Source organism: Callionymus lyra, chromosome 6 (assembly GCF_982586985.1).
Source record: "Callionymus lyra chromosome 6, fCalLyr1.hap1.1, whole genome shotgun sequence".
NCBI lineage: Eukaryota > Metazoa > Chordata > Actinopteri > Syngnathiformes > Callionymidae > Callionymus > Callionymus lyra.
The window spans coordinates 13,362,655-13,386,384 of NC_141823.1; the positions used below are offsets into that span (position 1 = coordinate 13,362,655).

At 36.9% G+C, this 23,730-nt stretch overlaps 2 protein-coding genes across 2 annotated transcripts in view; one reads left to right on the top strand and one right to left on the bottom strand.

The window, feature by feature from the left end:
* The window catches only part of lmo1 (LIM domain only 1), a 138,559-nt gene extending 123,462 nt beyond the window's left edge, over positions 1 to 15,097 (top strand). The window contains exon 5 of the mRNA XM_087793755.1: positions 15,077 to 15,097. The gene's annotated coding sequence lies outside the window, so the exon portion shown is untranslated. The remainder of the gene's footprint in view (positions 1 to 15,076) is intronic.
* rras2 (RAS related 2) overlaps positions 1,050 to 23,730 on the bottom strand; it is a 37,428-nt gene continuing 14,747 nt past the window's right edge. Inside the window, exons 2-6 of the mRNA XM_087793753.1 lie at positions 5,527 to 5,614; positions 5,348 to 5,450; positions 4,894 to 5,002; positions 4,036 to 4,154; positions 1,050 to 2,463 (exon numbers count right to left, since the gene is read on the bottom strand). Of these exons, the coding sequence (XP_087649879.1) occupies positions 2,376 to 2,463; positions 4,036 to 4,154; positions 4,894 to 5,002; positions 5,348 to 5,450; positions 5,527 to 5,614 (507 nt within the window). The 3' untranslated portion in view covers positions 1,050 to 2,375. The remainder of the gene's footprint in view (positions 2,464 to 4,035; positions 4,155 to 4,893; positions 5,003 to 5,347; positions 5,451 to 5,526; positions 5,615 to 23,730) is intronic.

Below are 23,730 nucleotides of genomic sequence, written 5' to 3' on the forward strand. Positions count from 1 at the left end.
AAAATGTTGACATTTGAAATCAAAGGACAAGTTTGATTCCAGAGTGAAGGAACCTGTTGCCTTTAAGAGAGAAGATTATATCTTCTCTCATGAGTTTACTCCAAACACTCTGTTATCTTCCTACAGTCCAACAACATAAAGGTTGATAGAGAACTCTTATTCATCCTTATCTGTGAATTTGGTCTCTGTGACTGGCTAGCAATCTTTCCAGGGTGTCCCCGCCTTTTGTCCTGGATTTTATAGTATTATTTTATTAGTATGACTTGTTGTTTTTCCTGTGTGTATTCTTTTCAAAATTAAATAAAAAACTCTTAATAGAAATCTGTTGTTTTTTATTAAGTATTATTTTATTAGTATGACTTATTGTTTTTCATGTGTGTATTCTTTTCAAAATAAAATAAAAAACTCTTAATAGAAATCTGTTGTTTTTTATTAAGTATTATTTTATTAGTATGACTTATTGTTTTTCCTGTGTGTATTCTTTTCAAAATAAAATAAAAAACTCTTAATAGAAATCTGTTGTTTTTTATTAAGTATCATTTTATTAGTATGACTTATTGTTTTTCCTGTGTGTATTTTTTCAAAATAAAATAAAAAACTCTTAATAGAAATCTTTTGTTTTTTATTAAGTATTATTTTATTAGTATGACTTATTGTTTTTCCTGTGTGTATTATTTTCAAAATAAAATAAAAAACTCATGCTTTCTCTCTCTCATCAAATATGTATGTTTTCAATGTATACGACTCACTGTGATTGTGTTTCAAGTCTTCAAAAATAAATCTGAATAAATGTCTCTAAAGTTTTTGTTTTATTAAGGAGGGTTATCAGGCTTGTCATCTTACACCAGACATTCCTTTCCTCAGCCACTGCTGCTTAACGTAGATTCCCCAGACATTCTCAGGTCAGAGTAGAAGTTGTCAAACAAAACTTTTTTCTTCACATTTGTGCCACACAATTGGAAATTCCTCTTCGCCTTTTATAACGTCGCTGCTTGTACGTTATTAAAAAGGGGTTTGAACTTCATAAATATCACAGAAAAAAAAAGCTATAAATTGTATATATTTTATTCATGAACCAGAGCTAAACACATGGCAACAGACAGACTCCGGTGAGAAGAGATAAACTCACAACAAGGAAGGCAAATCATAGTTTTATCTTTGGGATGACGCTCATTTTCTCGCGAACAAACGTCGGTTTTTTAAACTCTCGATTCTCTCCAGGGTTTTTATTTAAAAAAAACCATCATTCAAGACGGTTGTTTTATTTAGGTCAGAATCACCATCTAGTTCAACGGGAGGGATTTTTATAAATAAAAAAAAAGTTTGAAAAGAAAATAAGGTACAGAATAAAAGTAGGTTCCTTTACGTCCATCATTTGCTGTCAATCAAACGGAGACGGAGAAGCTCAGAAGGCACGAGCGTCAGTCGGAGTCTTTTCTCTTTGTGCTTCTCTCTTGACTTGAGAGTCGTATATAAATAAAGGTGTTGCTGATGTTAAACTCAAACTGGAATGATTTGCTGAACAAAAAAAAAAAGCTACATTCTTTTTGTTAATCTGTCAAATAGAAGAGTAAAGAAAACCTTTTTTTTTCAAAAGATATAAAACAGTGGAAAGATCTTCGCTGAAAGACGTAAAAGCATCGACGCTAAACATGAGCTGGTTCAGATTTTAAAGGTCTATATACAGCCTGGTGATCTTACCCCCCCCGCCCCCCCGCCCGCCACCCCCCGGGATAAAAGTGTAAAACCAAAAACATCTCCCGCACTGTACAGTGGTGATTTAATAGTTCATCATTAGAAATACACTTTGAAAATCACAACAAATGTCACATATGTACAACAGCCGGGGGGGTTTTAGCACATGAGAGAGTAGAGATGGCAACGACATACACACAAGCTTCTGATGAGATAATCTCTATGTTCAGGTTTCAGACGTCTAAAGAAAACATTCTAGGTTTAAACGCGTTTTTTTCATTCAATCTCGGTCGCAAAGTACAAATCACTACAAGGCAAGAAGAGTCCTCCCCGAGTACAAAAAAAGGGATCTGATTTGAGAAGGCAATGTTTAGTGTTTGGGGGGGGGGGGGTCTTGAGGGGGACTAGATCGAGGCTGAAGGTAGAGTGGTGTTAAAAATTTTGGCATTGTCCCGTCGCGACGCCTGGTTCGGTGTGTGTGTCCCCCCCCCCACCCCCCGTCAGATGGGGGTCGGGGGTCGGGGGGGGGGGGGGGAGCTGTGGTTCCCGGTCGCAGCATCTCAGAGAGAGGACTAGAGTCATGCACATGGAGAAGGCAGCGGTCGGTCATCCACTCGGGATGTGCTGTCAGGCGAAGAAGTGGAGCTGCATGAGACACAGTAATAAGGCGGAGCGGACGATCAGACGATCACGCAGTGGCAGCCGCTCTTGTCTTTCTCTTTTCCTGTCGGTTCCGGTGACGGAGGACATTCCTGCTCCTGGAATTTCCTGGAAAAGCGAGGGAGACAGATTCACACTTGTTTGTTAAACTCCTTCTTGCATAAACAAGTATCTACACAAACAGTGTGTAGATACAGAGGGCGTTAAATTGAACATTTTGTCAACTTCACTATTAATAAACTAGTAGTTAAATTGTATCTAGTTGTTTTTATAATGTTGTTTCAGGAAGAGCTCTGACTTTTGTATTTTAAAAGTTATTTCTTTCGGGGCCACATTATATAGTATCTGTGGTGAGGGGCCACGAAGAAAAATAAAGTAATAAAATCAAGCCAAATATGTTTAATTTATAGCTTTAATGTATTTTAAATGCTTTTTTTATTTGATATAAAAATACATTTTCCCGATATATAGTTTTTTATGTTGACTTAAACCATACTTCACTTAAGTCTTAATAAAATCCCATAAGTGATAGTTTACGCTGCAAAGTATTTTGAAAGTCATTTCTCAATTGTACAGTATGTATTATAGTTAATTTAAATGAATGTTAAAACATTTATTTCAAATGTCTTTTTATGAACAGATTCACAGCACTTTATAAATGACTTTTAATATTTTGTTATAAATAGTACTTTTTGTGTAGAGGAGTTTTTAATTCATTTAATGAACTATATAGAAAAAGTTAAAAACGTATTTGATGACCTGTTGATGCAACATTTTCTGCAACGATAAAAACTCTAAAGGAATGTGAATTGTAAAGAATCAGAATGCATCAGATTGTTTCTAGGGGCCACATTATACAGTAGCTGTTGTGAGGGGCCGTGAAGAAAAATAAAGGAGCAAAATGTATAAAATCAAGTTATTGTTTTGCATCTAATAAACCCTCATCTGAAATGGCTGCGTTGGTGCTTGTTTCTGTTTGTCTCTTGCTTACTTTGTGTCTTATCTTATTTCATTCTTTTATTTTAAGTTTCTGACAAAAGCAGGGGCCAAAATTCCAAAAACAGAAACCCTATCATTTTATTAAGAGTCTTAATGAATAAGTACAAAAATGGAATTTGTTAGTTTTTACATGATTTTTGATCAATGAGCGCCACATACATAAAGTCAAAGGGCCCATTGATAATTACTGCATGAAACGTATTTTATTTTGAAATAATACTGTTATGTAAAGACTGTAAGAAATCTTTACAAGACCGCACTGATTCAGCGTTAAGTTGAGTTTTATTTTTTAAATGAAGTTAAAATTTGTTTCCATGCGTTACATTGTAGAACGTTTTAGAGAAAACTCCATTTTTCACAGGATTTGTATGTGACAAATATGCAACCATTAATAATTGTTTTGTGACTGGAGCAGAAGGTCTAACAAAGGCATAAATTCAGTACAAACAGCACAGGAAGTAATGCACAGTGACAAAATAAAACATTCACAGTTTCCTTTCAAACATTTTTTGAATTGAAATCTCCAGAATAAAAGCATGTTTCACTACTTCTTTAACTCGTCTTCATGGGACCAACTTTTGCTACTGCTGTGTGGTTTGCAGTCACAAGTGTGTAAAATGAAGGTGACAGTTGGAAACACAACACAATAAAAACATGTATATTGAAGTTAAAAGTACTCACCTAATAACTCTAACCAGCTCGTGGAAAGCCTGGTCTACATTCATGCGGATCTTGGCTGACGCCTCCATGTAAGTCACCTTTAGTTGTCGGGCCAGCTGCTGACCCTCTTCTTGGGTGACCTGAGCGGAGACAGAGGTGACGTTACTACAAAATAAATAATAAATACTGTCAACGTAAACACAAGAGTATCACATTCTTTGATTCTTCTCCAGGCTTGATACGTCAAATGTACTCCTTTTGACATGTAGGGCAGCAACTTTTATTTTTACTGTTATTTTAAAATAGTTGGGAAACTGAGATTGATATGGACCAGAATATCATGGTTCAAGAACTCTTTTAATCATGTTTGGTTCATGAATATTATTTAGTTTAATGTTTTTGTAGATTTATTTTTACTATTTTTTTTATATGCCATTGTAATGGTAATGTCTCTCATTTTGTTTTGATATATTGTATTTTATTAATCTCTTTCCATTTCATTATTTTATTTAGAAAAATTAATGAATATTTCTTAAATTAATGAAAATTAATGACAGTCAACAAATCGTTTAAATCACTAAAAGTTTCTTCTCTTAAAAGCGAGAACGTATTTAAGCAACTACCATCTTGAACCTCTAGAGGGCGGTGTAGCTTCACAGCTGCGCTTCTCTCTCTCTCCACACTCGTCTTCCTCTCATCCATCCTCGCACTCGTTGACACCAGCATTTTCACAGCTTCTCTTTTATTCTGTCACTCATTTCCTGTATGTCAGCATTTTTTTTTTTCTCTTCACATTTTGCAAACGTGAATCAGATAATCTCACGTCACGTGATCTCGCAGGATATTTGTTTGTCACGTCTTTAGCTCTTGAGACGTCACCTGTCTGTGCGGCTCCAGATCCGCCTTGTTGCCCACGAGGATCATGGGAAATTCATCTCTGTCTTTCACCCGAAGAATCTGTCTTTGGAATTTGTAGATTTCTTCGAAGCTGCAAAAGTGAAAAAAAAGTTGATGACGAAACGAAGGAAATTCACGTTTAACAAGAAAATAATGTATCATTTACTGCTTTCAGTTGTGATTACACTTTTTAATTTTTTTAACAGTGTATTTGACATTTTTACGACTAAACAAAACACTTGTACGATCAACATCCAGAAGGCGGAGACGAACAAACACTCGACGACGGAGGAAGTAAAGAAAGAACAAACAAGCTACAGGAGGCGACAAGTGAGAGTGAAGATAATTGGGTGTTGGCGGGAAATAGGGCGAGAGAAAAAAAAGGGTGTGACACCGTGAGGATCGAGAACAAACGTTGACGAGAGCTGTCACTCACCTTCCCCTGTCAGTGACGGAGAAGACGAGCAGGAAACCCTCCCCTGTCCTCATGTATTGTTCTCTCATGGCTCCGAACTCTTCCTGTCCGGCCGTGTCCAGGACTGGAGGCGACGCACAAAAAACACGTGTGAATCACAAAAAATACCTTCTGCGTTTTGAGGGGTTTTTTTCACTCACTGTCGAGTCTGGCCGCCCTCTCGTCGATCACACACTGCTTGGTGTAGGAGTCTTCGATGGTCGGGTCGTAGTCGGTGACGAAGTAAGACTGCAGTAAGACAGAGAAGAACAAAACATGAATGACTATTCAAATGGAAACTAATCATTTTCTTTTATCATGTTGTGCAGTAGTGGTGCGAGAAAACATCAATACACCGATATATATTGTTTAGGAAACTGTATCAATATTTTTTATATTGTAAATTTTGTCAACTTTTGTTAATGTTTTGTTGTATTAAAAACATTTACACAATTAACTAGTGATGGTCTGATGAAGCTTCATGAAGCAGTGTCATTATTGTCAGAATCCACTAGATGGCGTCTCTGCACTATTTACCTTTGTTTTTAACAACCGTTTTAATGAAACATCACATCATTTTTAAACTGATGGCGCCACCTACTGACCTCTAAACAACATGGCACTGTTTCATGAAGCTTTCACCAGACCATCACTACTATTAAGATGCAAATATTCTTAGCGTTTGTTCACTTTTGTAAGTAAGTAAGTAAGTCATGTTTATTTATATAGCGCTTTTCCAGACCAGGGTCACAAAGCGCTTAAACAATCAAAACAATATTTAATAAAGTATATACTTTAAAGAGCGAAATAAAACTGATAACACAACAGGAGTTCCAGAAAATCACGATTGTGTCGCGATTAAACTTCTGGCCGTTGTTCATTACTTTCACCGATATATCACAATATTTTTTTTTAACGTTAGTTTTTGGGGGTTTCTTTGAAAATCATATTTCATTTTTATCATAGTTTATATTATTCTGTGTGTAAAAATATAGTGAATCAATTTTTTTATTCTAATCCCATGAGATCCCGGCGATGACTCAGGACGAGAGGATACAGTCAACTCCAACAGCTTTTAAAGTTGATGTTTGGACATATTTTAGTTTCAAAACAAATGAAAGCAGTTACGACTTCATCAAGAGTCATGTGGTCTGTAAATACTGCAACACCAGAGTCAAGTACTCGGCAATACTACAAATATACCCTTGTAACTACAGTATCGCAAATTAGCGTGGCCCCTGTATCGTGATACGTATCGAGTCTTGCCAGTATTGTGCAGTGGAATTAAAACCCCCTCCGTCTGGCCCGGGCTTGTGTACACTCCAAATGTGTCCGACAAAGGCGGTTGGCTCCAGAACAGACGAGCAGTAAGTCATTTGTGTTTTTGGTGTAAACAGCCGACATCTGAACTGACCTCCACCTTGATAACCGCGGCGCAGACTGGAGGCAAACACACGACACACCGAGAGCAAATATGTTTTCAGCCAACTATCGCCGCCATGGTGTACTTGTGACATTTACACACTTGGAAACGCACCACGTTTTCCTTCTTCCGTTCGCTCTCACGCCACCTTTTCCAGGCTCGCGCCAGCTCTTCTCGTAACCTTGAGTCACGAGGGAGGCGAGGACGCTGTAGTAAGGACGAGCATGTTTCACATTTTTTTCCCGTGTTTTGTATTTATCACATTCTTCCTGGACTCTCTAAGTGGTGACGGATGAGGCGGCGCTCTCGGAAAATACTCCCCAACAATCACAACTATCTGGAAAAATGTTTCCAGTGAATGACAGTTGATTCTGATGAATCACTTACTCATTCAGATTAAACAACAATCTATTTTTATTACTAAATTAAATGTCTGTAGTTTATTTTTTCATTAAATCATTATTTTTGGGAATTTTACTTAAAAAACACTGATATTAAATCAAATAAAAAAGTAGTACTTTCCTATGAATTCTGGAGCTAAATTCACATAAACGATCCAGTAACGTAGATTTTATGATGTTTTATCTTGTTACAGTATTTCTCTTTTTTATGCTTGTTTCAATAAAAACATTTACTGCAAAATAAAGCCAATTTTATGCATTTATTGTTTAGGTTTGTTTGTTTAAAGGGTTTTGTCTTTTTGGAATTTTACTTCTGCACCGTTTAAATAAATTCAAAACATATTTTGTAATAAAAAACATAAGTCACAAACTGAGAATCTTTAAATAAAATGTACTGTTACTTAAATAACAAGACCATTTTCCTTTTGTCTCTTCAACTTGTTAAAATGTTAGTCAAGAAATGTACTTTAAACCAGAATTAATTAATTAATTATTTATAATGTTCTAACTGTTATTTATTAACCCTTAAACTACATGTTTCACAATATTGTCGAGCACACATTTTGTTAAAAGTCAAGTTTGTGTGTTTTATATATATTTATTTATCCACATAACACTAGCTTTAAATCTGATGCTTTTATTTTGTGATTATTCTTTTATTACATATCATGCAATCTTAAAAGAGGCTTGCATTGGAGAAAATGACAGTTTTATGGATCATTTCTTGGTAAACGTGTTAAAGGAAAACTTACTAAATTTGTTTGTTCTCCTACCAGCCATACCACATGTGGTCTCGGGGCCAAATGTGGCCGGAAAAGTCATTTTACGGGGCCCGCCAGCTGGTCTTGCTCAAATCACTTTAGATTAATTTTCATGTTGATTATAAAAGATTACACTGTTTTCCCTGATCTCTAAAGCTCTAAGTGGCTCTTAATTTCACCCTTTCTAATTACACCAAAGATATTTTAGTAGGGGTGAGTACTGCCAAGAATCTGGCGATACGATACAAGCAGGAATATATGTGTAGTATTGTCGAGTACTTGACTCTGGTGTTGCTGTATTTACAGACCGCATGACTCTTGACAAAGTCGTTACTTATTTAATTCTTTTTTCGAACCAAAATATGTCCAAAAATCAGCTTTAAAAGCTGCTGGAGTCGACTGTATCCTCTCGTCCTCAGTCATCGATTTCATTTTTCCTTTAGTTGCGGAGGAGGTGCTTGGATCTTGTAACAGGAAGTTTAATTGCAAACGCAGTGAATATTTGCATGTGAATTATACATAATAATTGTATAATTAGCTTATTTTACTTAACTTAATTAAAGTATAAACCACTAAATAAGTAGTATATATACTATATAAACTATGTTTTCGTTATGAAATATTAATGCTTGGCACCTGCAGCTCTGGCTGTTGTCACTTGTCAGAACATCTCCACTAGTTCCTCACTCACAGCTGATCAATAATTCATCACCACGACTCTGGTTCTACGGCCGCGATGCTTCCCAACAGAACCTGGATCCAGAGACTCCTGGTGCTGTTTTTGTTTCTCGCTGCATCACCCGGCGCAGCAGGAGCTCGGTCACGTGACCCCAGCTTCCCGTCAACCTCTTATTCCTATTCTGTCAACTTCAGCTGCGTCAACGCTCGCCGTGTTCTCGCTCGTGCAAACGTTCTCTCTCCGGTGTGACAGAGTCTGGGGTGATGGATGCAGCAGAGGCGCTATCGTGACCAGCTACCAGTAACCTGGATCAGCAGACTGAGTCATCGCCGAGACCAGAAACCAGCACTGATTAAGTGATGCGTTCAATGACCTCAGCTTCAGCGAGGCAGGCGGAGCGAACATGCTGGAGGAACTGGAGCTGAACAAAGATTTCTTTAAGCCACAAAATCCTCTTATGAGCAACAGTGTGATGTCATTTCTTTATTGGAAAAAATGTATAATTTATAAAAGAGCTGAACATAAGAGAACAACGTGTCTTGAATTAAATATTGAACAGAAGAGTTTACCTTTTTCACAAATATCATCCAAACATTATGTATTTTGATGTGCATTAAGCTTTTTGTGAGTCAACATAATACATTATATATATATATATATATATATATATATATATGTATGTATATACCTTTGTATATACCGATGTATATACCTTTATTTTTTATCTATATCAATGTATTATCTGAACCTACATTTTTTTTTCAGTAGGATCTGGAATTCACTAGTAGAGATTGGAATTCCAATTGGATTCCAGATTCTACTTGTGAATTCCAATCTCTACTAGGAGAGTATTGGGATCTGAATATTGGAATTCCAATCTGTCCTCAGACAAATAGGAATTCTATCAGGACAATCTCCAATTCTAATAGGAGAAATTTCGGATTACATCAAAATGTTTTGGAAAATAAACTGAATCATGGAATTCTAATCTGTACTAGTAGGATTCCATCTGCTGCTGGATTCCAATCTGTACTGTGAAATATGTCAATGAACGTCGGCACCAATAAAGACATGGATATAGACGAGGATGAAGACATTGATGTAGGTATGGATATAGATTACTTTATAAACCTAAACATTAAGGTAGGCATTAATATAGACAATAATCTATGCATTTAATATAGAAATTAATGAAGGTATTGATATAGATGACTGTATAGATATAAAAATTGATGTCGGAAATAATATAGAATTGAATGTATATACAGTATAGATAATAATATAATAGAACAAATATCTATACAAAGTCATACTTGCAAACTTTGATTAAGATATTAATAGAGGTATATATACTGTTGTAGGTATTATTATATATATATAGATATAGATATAGACATGAATATTGATAGAGGAATAAACAGGATACTGTTTTATAGCAGTTTGGGTTTGGAATGAAATGTGATTGATGTCGCAATAAAGGACTGAACGGGATTACTCCGATAAACTATTAGGGGTAAACACTAACCTTTGTTTGCTTAATCTATGACCAGTGATAATTCAATTAGTCTGTGTTTTCTGGTTTTAAACTTTATTCTTGTCTCTCAGCTGATCAATAACTTACGATGGAGTATAAAGATGCGACCAAAACTGTTTTTACTTCAGAGGGAAATCGCACTTTCTTTGAGAAGATTCTGTATTATTCTCTCTTCGCAATCTTTAAATCAACTCTGATTCTTTACGTTCACAGCTTTAAATCTGATTCCTAACCTGACAATTAAGAATGAAGATGAAGAGAAAGGCGTTCATATGTATATTAAACTGATGTACGATCTCTATATTAACTTAAATTGATAGACGTAGAAGTGACTCGGCTCTACACGCCCTTCATCCTGTGCAGCCCTGAACCGACCCGGACTCCCAACAGGAGAGTCCGTGAAAGTACGTCTGCAAGCAAACAATGAAAATACTCCAGATACAGTTGCATAAAACTCTGGTCAGTTGTTGGGCAGGAAGGAAACTCCACCTCTGCATCTGGCTGTGCCGAGACTCTAGGTGGTGATGATGTCACAGACGCCATGTTCCTCATAACCCCCCCCCCCCCCCCCCCCCTGCCTACTTACAATGTCCAAACCTGTCACTTACTTCCCCTCCAGCATTCCTGATATACATATATCCCAGCCCTCCACCCACATGCAGCAGCAGGGAAACATAAAAGAGGAGTTTGGAGTAAATACAGTCGTCAGCAGCTGCATTCGCGGCGGTTCAGCCAAACAGGTGTGCGACCCCGACACTGAAATATCCTTTTTTCTTACATTCGTTCCTTCAAAACCGACTTGATTTGACGAGTATTTCTTTATGTTCAACAAGTAGCAGCACATGATAACATAAGTGTGAAACTATAGCCGACTCTTTTCATCAATACGCTTCTTTTTTTGCCGGTTAAAAATCACATCAAAGTCATTTTTTCAACGCTTGTGTTCGGATGCACGAAGCAAAGCTCACATGTGTAGGCGAGTACACAACATCCTTACACCGCTGCACACCTCCTTCCTCTCCACACACCGAGTACCATCTAAATATAGTTACACACTTATCCGACGTCTTCGTCTAGAGTGGTCGACGCTGATGAAACGAACCCCAAACAGTCGACGTCGTCTCAGACCGGAGAAGAAACTACGTTGAACTTATAATGATTTAAATTCTGTGCATCGACTTAAAACTGAGTTGAATAATTTATGATTTTAAATCCTCTGTTGTCGGGATGAATAATTATGCGGGTTGTCCATAAAAGTCACTACTTAAAGTGCAATTTATCGCTTCCATGGCTCTCGCTGAGCAACTTAAGGGTAAACAAAAGGTTTGTCCAAACATTTTTTTAATAAGTTTGTGCAGAAAAATGATTCATTAGTGGCTAGAATTTGCTTGTGTCGTTGTTAAGATGATGCATGTTTTAAAACTTTATTTTTTGCAACTAAACTTCTACATCACTATTAAAAATGAATAGGTGAGATTTATCATATATTTTATTTTGATTTTAATTACTATATAACTTAATAGAATATTGCAAGTTCAATTCAATTGTATAGGTTTATCAGCCAAACATAAAATAAATTACAATTTCTTGCACAAAGTTTAAGTAGATTTTGCATTTTATAAGTCTGTCAATTATTAAAAAAAAATATTAATGAATATTAATATCTCCAAATATTTAGAGATTTAAAATAATATCTTACTTATCATGTGTTTATATTTTTAAGGCTTTTGGAAATTAGATTTAAGGCATTTTAATGCCAATTAATGCCATATTTTTTAGATTCAGTAATTTCATTTGTTATGTCATCTTGTTATGTATTTATACTATTTATGTATTCATATTATGTATATTTAGAAATCATTTAGAAGTCTGCAAAAAAACACATTCTAACTAGTTAACTATTTAAACAGTTATTTTAGTTTTTAAAACGAAACAAAAACAACAATTATACAGAAATACAAACACATATTGTGAAAAAATCAGTCTAAAGATCCCCATTAATTCAATTTATAATACAATACTACAAAAGCTGTGAAGATTAAAGATGAAATCAAAACTGTCCAAAGTTTTCTGTTCCCTTTATTCAAACGGATGTGATCGCAGCAACTGAGTCATTGATTTCATAACGTTCACAACTTTATGAACAAGAACTACGCGTCCGATGTATAATTTAGAGCACGTTTTTTCCGAAAACACGTGGAACTCCGGCATCCTCCATTTTAAACAAACCCGAATAACTAATTTTCCTGATGAAATCTATAATAATCCGACTTACTGAACGATTAAATTATCTTTATTGCTCAACAGCACGAGCTGTGACATTCGTTTTGATTGCGATTCATCCTATTTTTGTTGATTCTAAACGTTAAACTATTTCTAGATTGAGTAAAAAAGCCCGTGGAAATCTTGGCACCCGGGCTCAGTCGCCCGGATTATCAGCTTTAGATGTTCCTGATATGACGACGGGCGAGGACACGGAACCAAACAAAAAACGTTGCCAACTTTGTCGCCGGCGTCTCATCCGATCTCAACATCGCGGAGCGTGAAGAACAGATGTTATAAACACACCGTCAGTGAAAATGTCACATTTGTTTTGGTTAATAAGCCGCGTATTATCGTTGACTTCCGTCGGGCGGCGACGCTAACTCATCACGCCGCGTGGGTTAATTGGAACATGTGTTCGCCGGTGATGGAGGAGCTGCTGCTAAGCACTCACACCGGCAGCTCCAGCCTCGTCGCGCTCTGCTGACCAGTCATTATGTCGACTCGACACCGGAGTCAGCAGCTCAACCTAATGAGAGGAACCGCAAATATAATCGAGGGAAAGTTTCATTCAAACTTTTTCAAGAGTCAATCATGTGATCAATTTCCGTTCAGTCGTTATTCAATTAAGATAAATCATTTTTAAATTAGAGAAGTGAACAGAAATTGTTTCTTTTTCAATGCCCGGTTTGGTTCTACTGATCAAATAAAGGGAAGTTTGATTGCATTGTTTCAATGGTACCGTCCTAGAGACCCGGAAGTTGTCTCGTCTATGTTGGTTCTTGCCGGTTAAACATGGGTTATGGAGCAGTCGTTTGAAGGACATCTTTAGATTTCTATTACACTAAAATGAATGGGAATCTAAGTATGTCTGGAATAAAGATTCTGGAATAAAGCTTTTCGTGGCTAAATATCATGTGAGCAAATACATGAAACATGATGGTAGCAAATGATCATATTTCAATGAACAAACTTGATTGACAGCTTTCAAAGTGACTTAATATTGTCATTTTGAATACGGTGTCGTTCATTTTAATGCCGCATTTTAGATACAACCTGTTGTGAGCTAACTTTAAACTACAGTATTGTTGTAGTATTTGGAATCAGTTTTTTCCTTTTACGTAAATATTTCTTGCCCCCCATAAAATGAGTGAATATTTCATGAAAGGTTTATAAATATTTTATTGGCTGATGTTTAGTTTATGTAAATGTATTTGTTTTTTCAATCGTATTTTGATTTACTGATATATATCAATATTATCCTGTTACTGACGATTTTATCGATCTTGTATTATTTATATTTCAGTAATTTTATTTAAAAATTAACATTGAAATATTAACAGCGTTGGTTCATTTTTGTTTCAATTAAACTTCCTGACACTAGATGGAATCAGTCATCACGTCCTCCCCAGCTAAAGGAACAATAAGTTCCCGGTGGCGACTGAGGACGAGAGGATACAGTCGACTCCAGCAGCCTTTAAAGCTGATGTTTGGACATATTTTGGTTTCAAAACAAATGAAATCAGTTACAACTTCGTCTAGAGTCATGTGGTCTGTAAATACTGCAACACCAGAGTCAAGTACTCGACAATACTACACATATATCTTTGTTGCTACGGTATCACAACGCATCGTATCGTTGCCCCTGTATCGTGTATGATCCTGCCAATACACACCCCTAGGAATGACTAATAGAAATCCAAAATAAAATTGTTAGAATCTAAATGACCTTTGATCTCATGAGGGCCACATGAATACAGTCTGAGGGTCACAAGTCTGTTGTCCAGTTTAAGTACAACTACACAAAAATGAACACTTTTCTTTCAGGAATATACTGGAAAGTCTAAAGGGAGCGAGCCGTCCACCTGTCATTGTTGTTTCCTAAAAGTGATTTTAACTTCCTGTCCAGAGCTGAAAGGATATATTGTTGAAAGTAAAAGGAGAAGTCGGATGTGACGGCCGCTTCCTCTTTCTAACCATGCAGGTGTAACCTCCGGGGCCCGGACAGCTGTGTCGAAACACAAACTCTCTCTGCGTGAAAATATCGATGGCTTCCAGATTTCCTGTTTTTCTAAACCCTCGTCTGAAGTGCGTCTCACGGCTTCGGCGAGAGAATCCGGGGTGTTCCTCCCGTCAAAACCGAGGCGCTCGGGCACAATGAGGGATGTGAGGTGGACTCTCCAGGAGAAAAAAAAAAAAGCCGGGGGAGGGAAAAAGCATTTACTTCCGCTGGAAACACCCACTTTTCCCATGAGCTCATGCAAACGAGAAAGGTCACTGATTCAATACCTAACACTCGGGGAGAGAAAGCAGGCACACAATGAGTCCAGGGACTCCACAGAGCGGAGAATACCTTTGAGAACGCGACGGGATTTCGACGGACGGTTCGAGCGAGTCTCGCTCACAACGCCGGGGGGTTTACAGTTAGAGAACCGGCCCGAGCGGCGGATCTTGGCCAAACGCCGGATTAAATGAACCCGAGCACATCACTCCTTACGAGCTCTCCTCCTAATGTGCAATGATCAATAACCGGGGCCCTTAATCATCGGCCTGTCCTCAGATGCCGGCCCCGGACGCCGGAGTTTTTTTTTTGCACAGCCAGGCTTGAATAGAAGTTGAATCCATGCAGCACTTAAATACACAACATTCAGGTGGAGACGCAGAAAAAAAAGCAGCGATCGATCTCAAACAAGGTGAAAACTAATGTGATGTTTACTCGTTAGGCTGAGATCAGACAGAGACAGATCCTAGAACCAATAAATCAAATGTATTTAAGTGAAATATTTAGATTTTCACTTTATTTATTACCTCCCCCAAGGAGGTTATTTTCTTACCTGTGAGTAAACAGGTGTTGCCACGAAGTGTAAATATTACAAAAACATATATAAATATTATTTTTATTTAAAATTAAATACTCGATTATGACATGGGAGTCATTTGGACATAAGGTGGCAGCAGTATTCCCAGATCACCCCCCAAAAACTGGATAAAATCCTCCGTAAAATGAGCCGTCATCATCATGTTTATATCACACCAGGAGGGACGAATAATACATTGAATCATTTCCTCCTCCAAGGAGGTTATTTTCTTATCCGTGTTTATGTCTAGTTTTCATGACTAAGAACCTTCTTGATCCAAGTATTATTTGAAGATGTGTCACTCTTAGTGTTGCACAACAAACTACTCTCGTGTGAATGTCGTCGCCACCTGATGGCTCAGTGAGCTGATTCCATCCATGATGTATATATATATATATATATATATATTTTAATTGTTTACTCCACAGGATTGCTACAGCTTATAGCAAGTTAAATTCAATCATTTTCATTTTTTTACCAATTTAAAATAAGTCAAACTTAGCGAGTCAGTCAAACAATGCATTCATTAAAACAAAAAAGTAAGAAAAGCAAGATAAGGTACAATAAGTAGTACGTGTCATGGTTGCATTACGGCGTAAACTGATATTTTCTTTGGTTTATATGACTTATGATGAAATTGTGATTGCATGATTTTTGATAAATTATACATTTACATAAACGTCATTCTTGATTCGATATACTTTAATTTACTTAAGTTTTGTTTTAGTTTTTGTTGAATGGATAAATTCCACATCTTTGTGATTCACGAGATTGACCGGGAATCAAAGCAATGTTATATTTAATTGCACTTAAATATAACATTTAATTCGATTTTTTTTTTTTCAATTTTATGTATAGAAAGCTATTGTGGGCCACGTAAAATGATTGTGCAGGCCAGACTTGGCCCACAGGTCTGATGGTTTTTTGAGATTTTTTTTAGAATTTTTAAACAAAAAACAGATGCATTTCCAAAAGTGAACACTTTTTTTGTCAAAATGATGCAAAAATATATATACAATAGAATTGTTTCTGGGTAATTTATCAAAGACAAAACACTCGGAGGTGAGATTTTCAAGGGAGCTCCAGCTTTGAACTGAGGTAAAGCCCTCATGTCGAGAATAAAGCTGCAGTTGAACGTCCTACAAAGTGAAGCGAACTCCTGGCACAGACCCCCGCGGGGCCCCTCGACCCTCTGTGACATTCAAGACTTCAATCGGCCTCTGAAATATATCAATGCGAGCCGGACTCTCAGCACTTTCCAACCCACTCGCTGAACAAATCAAAAAGGTGGCATTTGAGGAGCTTCTTTTTTTTTACCAGCAGGTCACTGACCTCAAAGACACGACTTCCACTTTTATTCCTGGCACCACAAACACCAGCAGCGGAATTATAAACGTGTGTGTTGACTCCGAGTGATTTAACGAAACATCGCACAACCATGACAAAGGAAATACAAAGACAGCAAGTTGAGAATATATTCCCTGGCGAAGAGATAAAGATAAAAAGTTGGTGAACATGTTTTTTTTTCTTCTTGTTGCTTGTTCACTCACTTCCTCCCGTGAGTTCCAAACTTCCCTATCAGCAGCTATTTCGACCCGCTCCGACGGAGGAATGCTAGAACCATCATCATGTCAACAGAGGGAAGTTGAACGACACCGAGTCTCCATCGACCTCCGACTCAGAGCCGAGCGATGATGACATCACGTGAAAGAATGTAAAGGCATCAGTCAGTCATGGATGCTGCGTAAATATGTGCTCCAGGAATCAATGCTAAAACGATCTGTGTAAACTGAGGCCCAGATTATTGATCCATGAAAACTATGGATTCCTGTCAGGATCACTATTTAATGAATAACAGGTTTAATTGACTATATTACTTATTAAAACCAAAGAAATACTGAGAACATTTGAAGGACAAAACTGACAAAATGACTTAATTTTTGTTCTCAAAATGAAAAGATACAAAGGAATATAATATCATTTTAGTCTGCGCTATAAGATGAGAGTCCATCTTTAGAGATTCCTCAAGATGGAATGGAACCTCAGGCAGTAGGCTGCACAAGCAAATGCTAATGCTGATAAAAGTCAAATAATATTGATAGATAAAGAGTATATGCTGTGGCAAGTCTTGTGAAATTTAAATTAATTGAAAATATTATTCGATTCTATAAAAATGTCTTAAATAATGTAAGAAAAGAAATGGTACGTAAACAAAAATGTCAGGCATACATATGAAAGTTAAAAAAAAGGTTTACTTGTTGTGTCTGAGGTCTAAGAACATTTTGCTTACACAGGCCAGAAAGTGAGCACTAAAGGGACATATGTGGCCCCCGGGCCTCGCTATTTTAATGAGTATTCATTCAATGCATATGTCTCAAAACAACTACTACTGGTTTAAATGTAATTTTTTCTTTAATCATTTTTTATAATCCCTGGAGTATAAGGCACACTGATGTATTTTTTGGGAAAATGAAATGCTTTTAAATGCGACTATTAGCCCGTAAAATACATGTTTTTGTTTTTTTAAAGATCACTCACTGGAAATCGCCCATCAATGTCTGTTACAATAGACAAATTGAGGCCCAAAACAATACTAAGAGCGGAGTAACTCAAACCAAGTTTTATGGAAATATTTCTAAAGTTATTTTATTATTCAAAATCTATAAAATACTACTTTCATTTGAGTTTCCGGAGGATCATTTTGTGTTCATTCTTTAAGCAAGTTTTTAAAAAGTACCAGTTTGGCGCCAGTATCAGAAAAACACTACACTAGACTAGTTGTTTTGTGGCACATTATGTTATTAATTCATAGAACAACCGCTTTTCTACTCTCGTCGTAAGGGTTTTCTAAAGCAGTGGTTCTACCTAAAGCCCAGTCAGGTACCAGTCTGTGCGGCTATTGATTTTTACTGTCTGGAATGTAAGTAAGTAAGTAAGTAAGTCATTTTTATTTGTATAGCGCTTTTCCAGACCAGGGTCACAAAGCGATTAAACAATCAAAACAATATTCAATAAAGTATATACTTTAAAGATCAAGATAATACTGAGAACAACACAGGAGTTCCAGAAAATCAAGGAAAAGCCTGAACAAATAGAAACGTCTTAAGATGTTTCTTAAAGGAGTCAGTAGATCCATCAAGCGCAAAGAGAGAGTTTTGATGTGTTTTGTTTGAACAAAAAGAAGTTAAATTAGCTTGCGGGTCTTGACAGCTCAAGTTTGCTAAAAAAAAACAACTGTAAACTACGAAGTCTGTCGGTTTTTTTTAAAGGTAATGCTAATAAAATACAAAAACTTAGCTTTAAAGCATTTATCCGAACACTTGATACATTTCTAAGCTAGATTTGCTGGAAGATTTTCTAAAAACTACAACAATCCATTTTTTTTAATCAATTTAAACATATATTGATAGAGTTTTTCACTCACACAAGAAAAGCGAGCAGAACTTTTATCTCAGGCTGCATACTAAAGATCGGCGAACCACGTTGAATCAAGGCCTTGTTGTCGTCCAGTCTTATGTTGTGCGCTTCACTTCATTCCTCCTCTGCTTGTCTTTGTGCAGCAGTTCTGCACATGGTGGCGTCGACAAAGCTTCACTGTGAATGCTCTGTGAGAGGACACCAGCCACTGCAGCGGCTGTGGGAACAGAGGAACTAGTGTGTGTCGCTGCAGGATCGGTGGACGGCGTGTGTCCACCGACTCCACGCTCCCACAGTGGTCCCGAGCAACATACGACCCAATAACTGCGACCGGATTCGGAAGCCGTCGATCGGTTTGTCGAACACAAAAGAGTAATTTCTCTGTGAGATTTTATTCAAAAATCTCTGCCAACATCTTCCCCTCTCTCTTCTTGAGTGCACATCCGTGTCAGTTCCTGCAGCACAGCTCTCTGCTGCAGACGATAACTCTCTGCATGATACGTCAACAAAAAAAAAAAAAAAAAAAAGAGGAAACTGGCATCACGCAGATCGACTGTAAGATTACTGTTGTGTGCTTTTAAGGCCATCACGCAACACGGGGCCCCGAGACGTTATTACATTACGTCTCGTAAATTTTAGTTAATGGATACATCAACTTACTCTGAGGGCTTTTTTCCCTCCTGCTGCCGTCACCGTTATGATAATATACAGGTCGAGTCGCACGTTCCTGGAGGGAAACACACACTCTCCTCACGAGATGAACACAATCGCACAATCCAAACTGTTGTCGTTATTTGACAATGTGGATTATAAGCTTTGGCAGTAACGGTGTCAGTCAGAATGTGAGAAAATCAGAAACATTTTTACACTTAAATATCACAATATTTTAATTTAAATAATGTATTGATAATATTTTTTGTGTAACAATTGAACTTCAAGCCACTAGATGGCAGCAGTATATATTTACAGCACAATGAAAATCCTGCAAGATCCTAGCGATGACTGAGGACGAGAGGATACAGTCGACTCCAACAGAAAATTCATTCATTTGTAAATGTTAATTTATTATTATTGTTTTAGTCATTCAATCGTATTTTGATTTACTGATATATATATCAATATTATCCTGTAATTACGATATTCACCAGCACTGTATCGATCTTGTATTGTTTATATTTAAGTCATTATAAAAAACTATTTGTAGATTTTTTATTTTTTCACGATTCAAATTTGAAGTGTTGGTTCATTTTTGTGTTGCAATTAAACTTCTCGACGCCTGCTACAGGAACAATGAGTTCCCAGCAATGACTAAGGACGAGAGGATACAGGACTCCGGCAGCTTTTAAAGCTGATGTTTGGACATACTTTGGTTTAAAAAACAAATGCATAAAAATATCCTTAAAAGAAAGAGACAGAAACTACATTATTTTAGAAATGTGTCAACTGCTGAGTCGGCATTTACAAGTCGTTGCGTAATACCCTGAGAAGAGGGGTTTTTATTTTGTCTAAAGAATGTGTTGTCATCTTAGAAAGATGAGAGAAAAACAATGGAAGACAGAAAATAAAAAATAGTTTTGAAAACAATGTATTTCATACAAATGATATTTATTCTCATAAGAAACAACATCAGAACTCATACTTGTGTAGAGGTAAACAGATGAAAGTACTTTCTCAATAAAGACCCTTTTTTTTTCCAAAAATAAATGTTCTATTTTAGCTACTTTTTGCCAAAACAAGTGATAGAAAAATTCACATTCCTCTGTAAAGGTTGACCTGCATTTTCATAGAACTCAACTCTGTGCCAAAACCTTTCACTTCCTGTTTTTTTCACGTTTCCCACAGCAACTTTCCGCCGTCGCCATGGTTACCCAAGCCGCTAACCTAAATGTTTAGCTGAGGAGGTTTGTGTGGGTTGTGTTTAGTGAGTCAAAGCGGGTCAGAAAATCATTTGGATGGGAAGCTTGTCATCGAATAAAACACTCAGACGCGTCGGGCGTGAACAACATGGCCGACTCAGATGCCTTCGAGCAGAGATATTGAAACGACGGCCACACGAGGCCTCAGGCGACCTTGAGAGAAAACACCACTTCCTGTGGTAGATTTGTATCCGCATGAGGGTTTATAGCGCGTTCTGTATTCCTCGAGAGGAGACGATAATAATGATCAATGGTGACAGTGATGGGTTGATGAGGTGTTCACTATGAAGACACTGTATCATGATACAGTGTCTTCATTTCTATTGGCCACTAGATGGCACTCTAAAGCTGAATAATAAATCAGGGTAAATTTAATTTATAGATTAAGGCCAAAGATTATAAAGCAGAGAGTGACATTTAGTGGAATTAAAAAACGAATACACAGGCTGTACTTATGCACCTACACTTAGTATTTTGAGTGCACATGTGCAAAAATGTAGTGCGCAATGAGCACTTAATTGGTGCACTAAAATGGCCAGAAAATTAAGTGTTAATCGATTGACACTTTTCCACCCTCATCGGTGTAAATGTCTCGAGAAAACACACATTTTTACCACAAAACAACACAACAACAATAATAAAACAATGAAACACAACTTAATAACTTGTTTCAATTGGCGAAAAGCGCTGTCAAGTGTCGGCGATAGGGTTCCAAAGGCTGCTTACGATTAGCGTTAAAAAATAGTAGAAGAAGAAGCTGTCGAGTCATTTCCTGTAAGTGCGTAGCGGCAGTGTTTGATTTGAGATGGTACTTCACGTCGATATTTGCGTACTTGCACTGCGTCTTAACTGTCTTCACAATAAAGTCCACTGGTCCACTTACTTTTATTTTGAAAGAGAGGCTGTAAAAATGGGAACTTAACACATCCTTTTTAAACGATCTGACTTTGTTTAATTTAGAGTAGGACTTTTGTAAATAAAAAATAATCTGATTCAAATTTCCCGTCAGAGCGTTTATTTTGACTTCGATCTCGTGTTTACGATGATGGAACCTGATATGGCGACCACAACCACAGCCCGCGTGATGCTTAAGTGGCACGACACCCAACTCACGTAACTGCAGCCACTAGATATGATGATCTAAGCTCAGAGGAGGCACAACAACACTCCTGGATTTCTATGGTGGATCTCACATTAACAGCACCTCCTGCAGTGTCATAATAACTTAAGTGTATAACTGTGACTAACGGCTGTTCTAATGTTCTTATACAGTATATTTTGTTAGGTTTTACCCCTTGTTTGAAGGGAATTTTAACATTAATTTTGAATTAAAAAGGGTAATATGAATCTTAACATGGATCCAACATCTTAAGATGTCAAAATGAAATACCTAAAAGTATGATTTAAAAGTATAAACTCTATTTAGTTGCAAATGACATCTAAAAAAAGAGAAGAAACAAAGTGAAATTTGTATTTGCTGATCAGTACAACCTGAGTTTTGCCTCTTGATTTATTCAGCCGGTACATTATCCTACAGTTTATGGTGTTGCTTTATCACATAAATCCTGATTTTTGACACTCGTTTAAAAAAAAAAGGGTGATTTGCCGCAAGTAAAAGGCGACTGTGGAGAAAGCGTGGCCTATCATTTTTCATTTACTCTGGAGCCACTCACTTGTTTTCTCATCCTCGCGGGAGACTGTTTCGGTGACGAACATATTCGGTAATGAGGAGGAATTTTTCTTGTGCCACAATTTATCTTGGCAAAGTAGCCGCTAGCCTCGGATGAAACTAAATATGTTGACTTTCAATTTCTAGAGGCAGTCGGCGAGAAGGCAATGAAATATCACAAATAAATGAGAAATAAATATTTAGATACTTTATATAGAGAGCACGTTTCAGGCCAAGATACATTTCTATTTAAAAAGGTCTCAAGAGTCGTAGATGAAAGATTCTTCTTCGTTTAAAATTAAATACATTTTTAGTATTTATCTTTCTTATATATTTGATATAAATGTAAGTAAATTTTATATTTTCTCTTCTAGACTTGATTTTGTGGCCAGGAGTTTCATAATGTATCACACAAGGAGCTTAAGTTTTGTAGCATTCGCGGTCAGTGCGTTCGTTCTCTTTTGCCAAACATTCCAATCAAATCCCTTTTATTCCCAACGTCAGTATTTTCTCTTATTTGAAGGGGGCGCACCAGCCCAGACGGGTCCACAGTATGAAATCCGACTCATGATAGACAGGGAAAAACGTCTATAATACACTATGGATGGAAGATAAAATGAAGGGAGACCATCTGTGTTGTGTTGTTTGAGGAGGGACGAGTGTAGTCCTGGTCACACTGGGTGGTTGTCGTCGGCACATTTGGACGGTCAGACATGCTACACACCTGTTGAGGACTTGTCTAATTCCTGGCCTCGCCTCCCCCCTGATGGGCAGCAGGTGCCGGACACACTCGCCACAGGACGAAAGCCAAATGTCCACCAGCTGCCTCAGCTGAAGCCTCGGACCGAACAAATCTGACGAATCCGTCATATTGTTTGATAACAAACCTTAACTTTAAATTCATGTTTATGAATCAAATAATAAGGATTCTATGTCCAAGTTGGATGGAAACTCATCAAGTTCTCCTGAATCTGTTCACTCAGTCTGGTTGTGTCAAGGTTTCTGCCTCAAAATCCGCCATACTTGTGCAACATCCTGGAATAATTCTGTACGTATCCAATTCATTTTCTAGGTTATTTCTATCTGGAACTTCTAAAACATAAATAAAAAACTTGAATTTTCTTCTATTCCATTTGTCTTTAATTCTTTTGTTTTGTCCATTTCTTTTTTAGACAATTTCATTTTTTTAATAATAAAATAAATAAGAAATGTGCAGTTCTTTCATGATTCAACAGTAGAAAACATGTATTAAATACAATGATATAGTTTTATAATGACACAACATAATTCAACGTTATAATGTAATATAATGTCTACAACATTTTATATTTTTTGCCTCATCATATTTAGTTTTTTTTGGTTAATTGTCAACCCCTTGAATATATAATTGACTACTTCTTTTTTTTTCCTTTTCTCTTTCATGCATTTTGCATTAAAATATACAG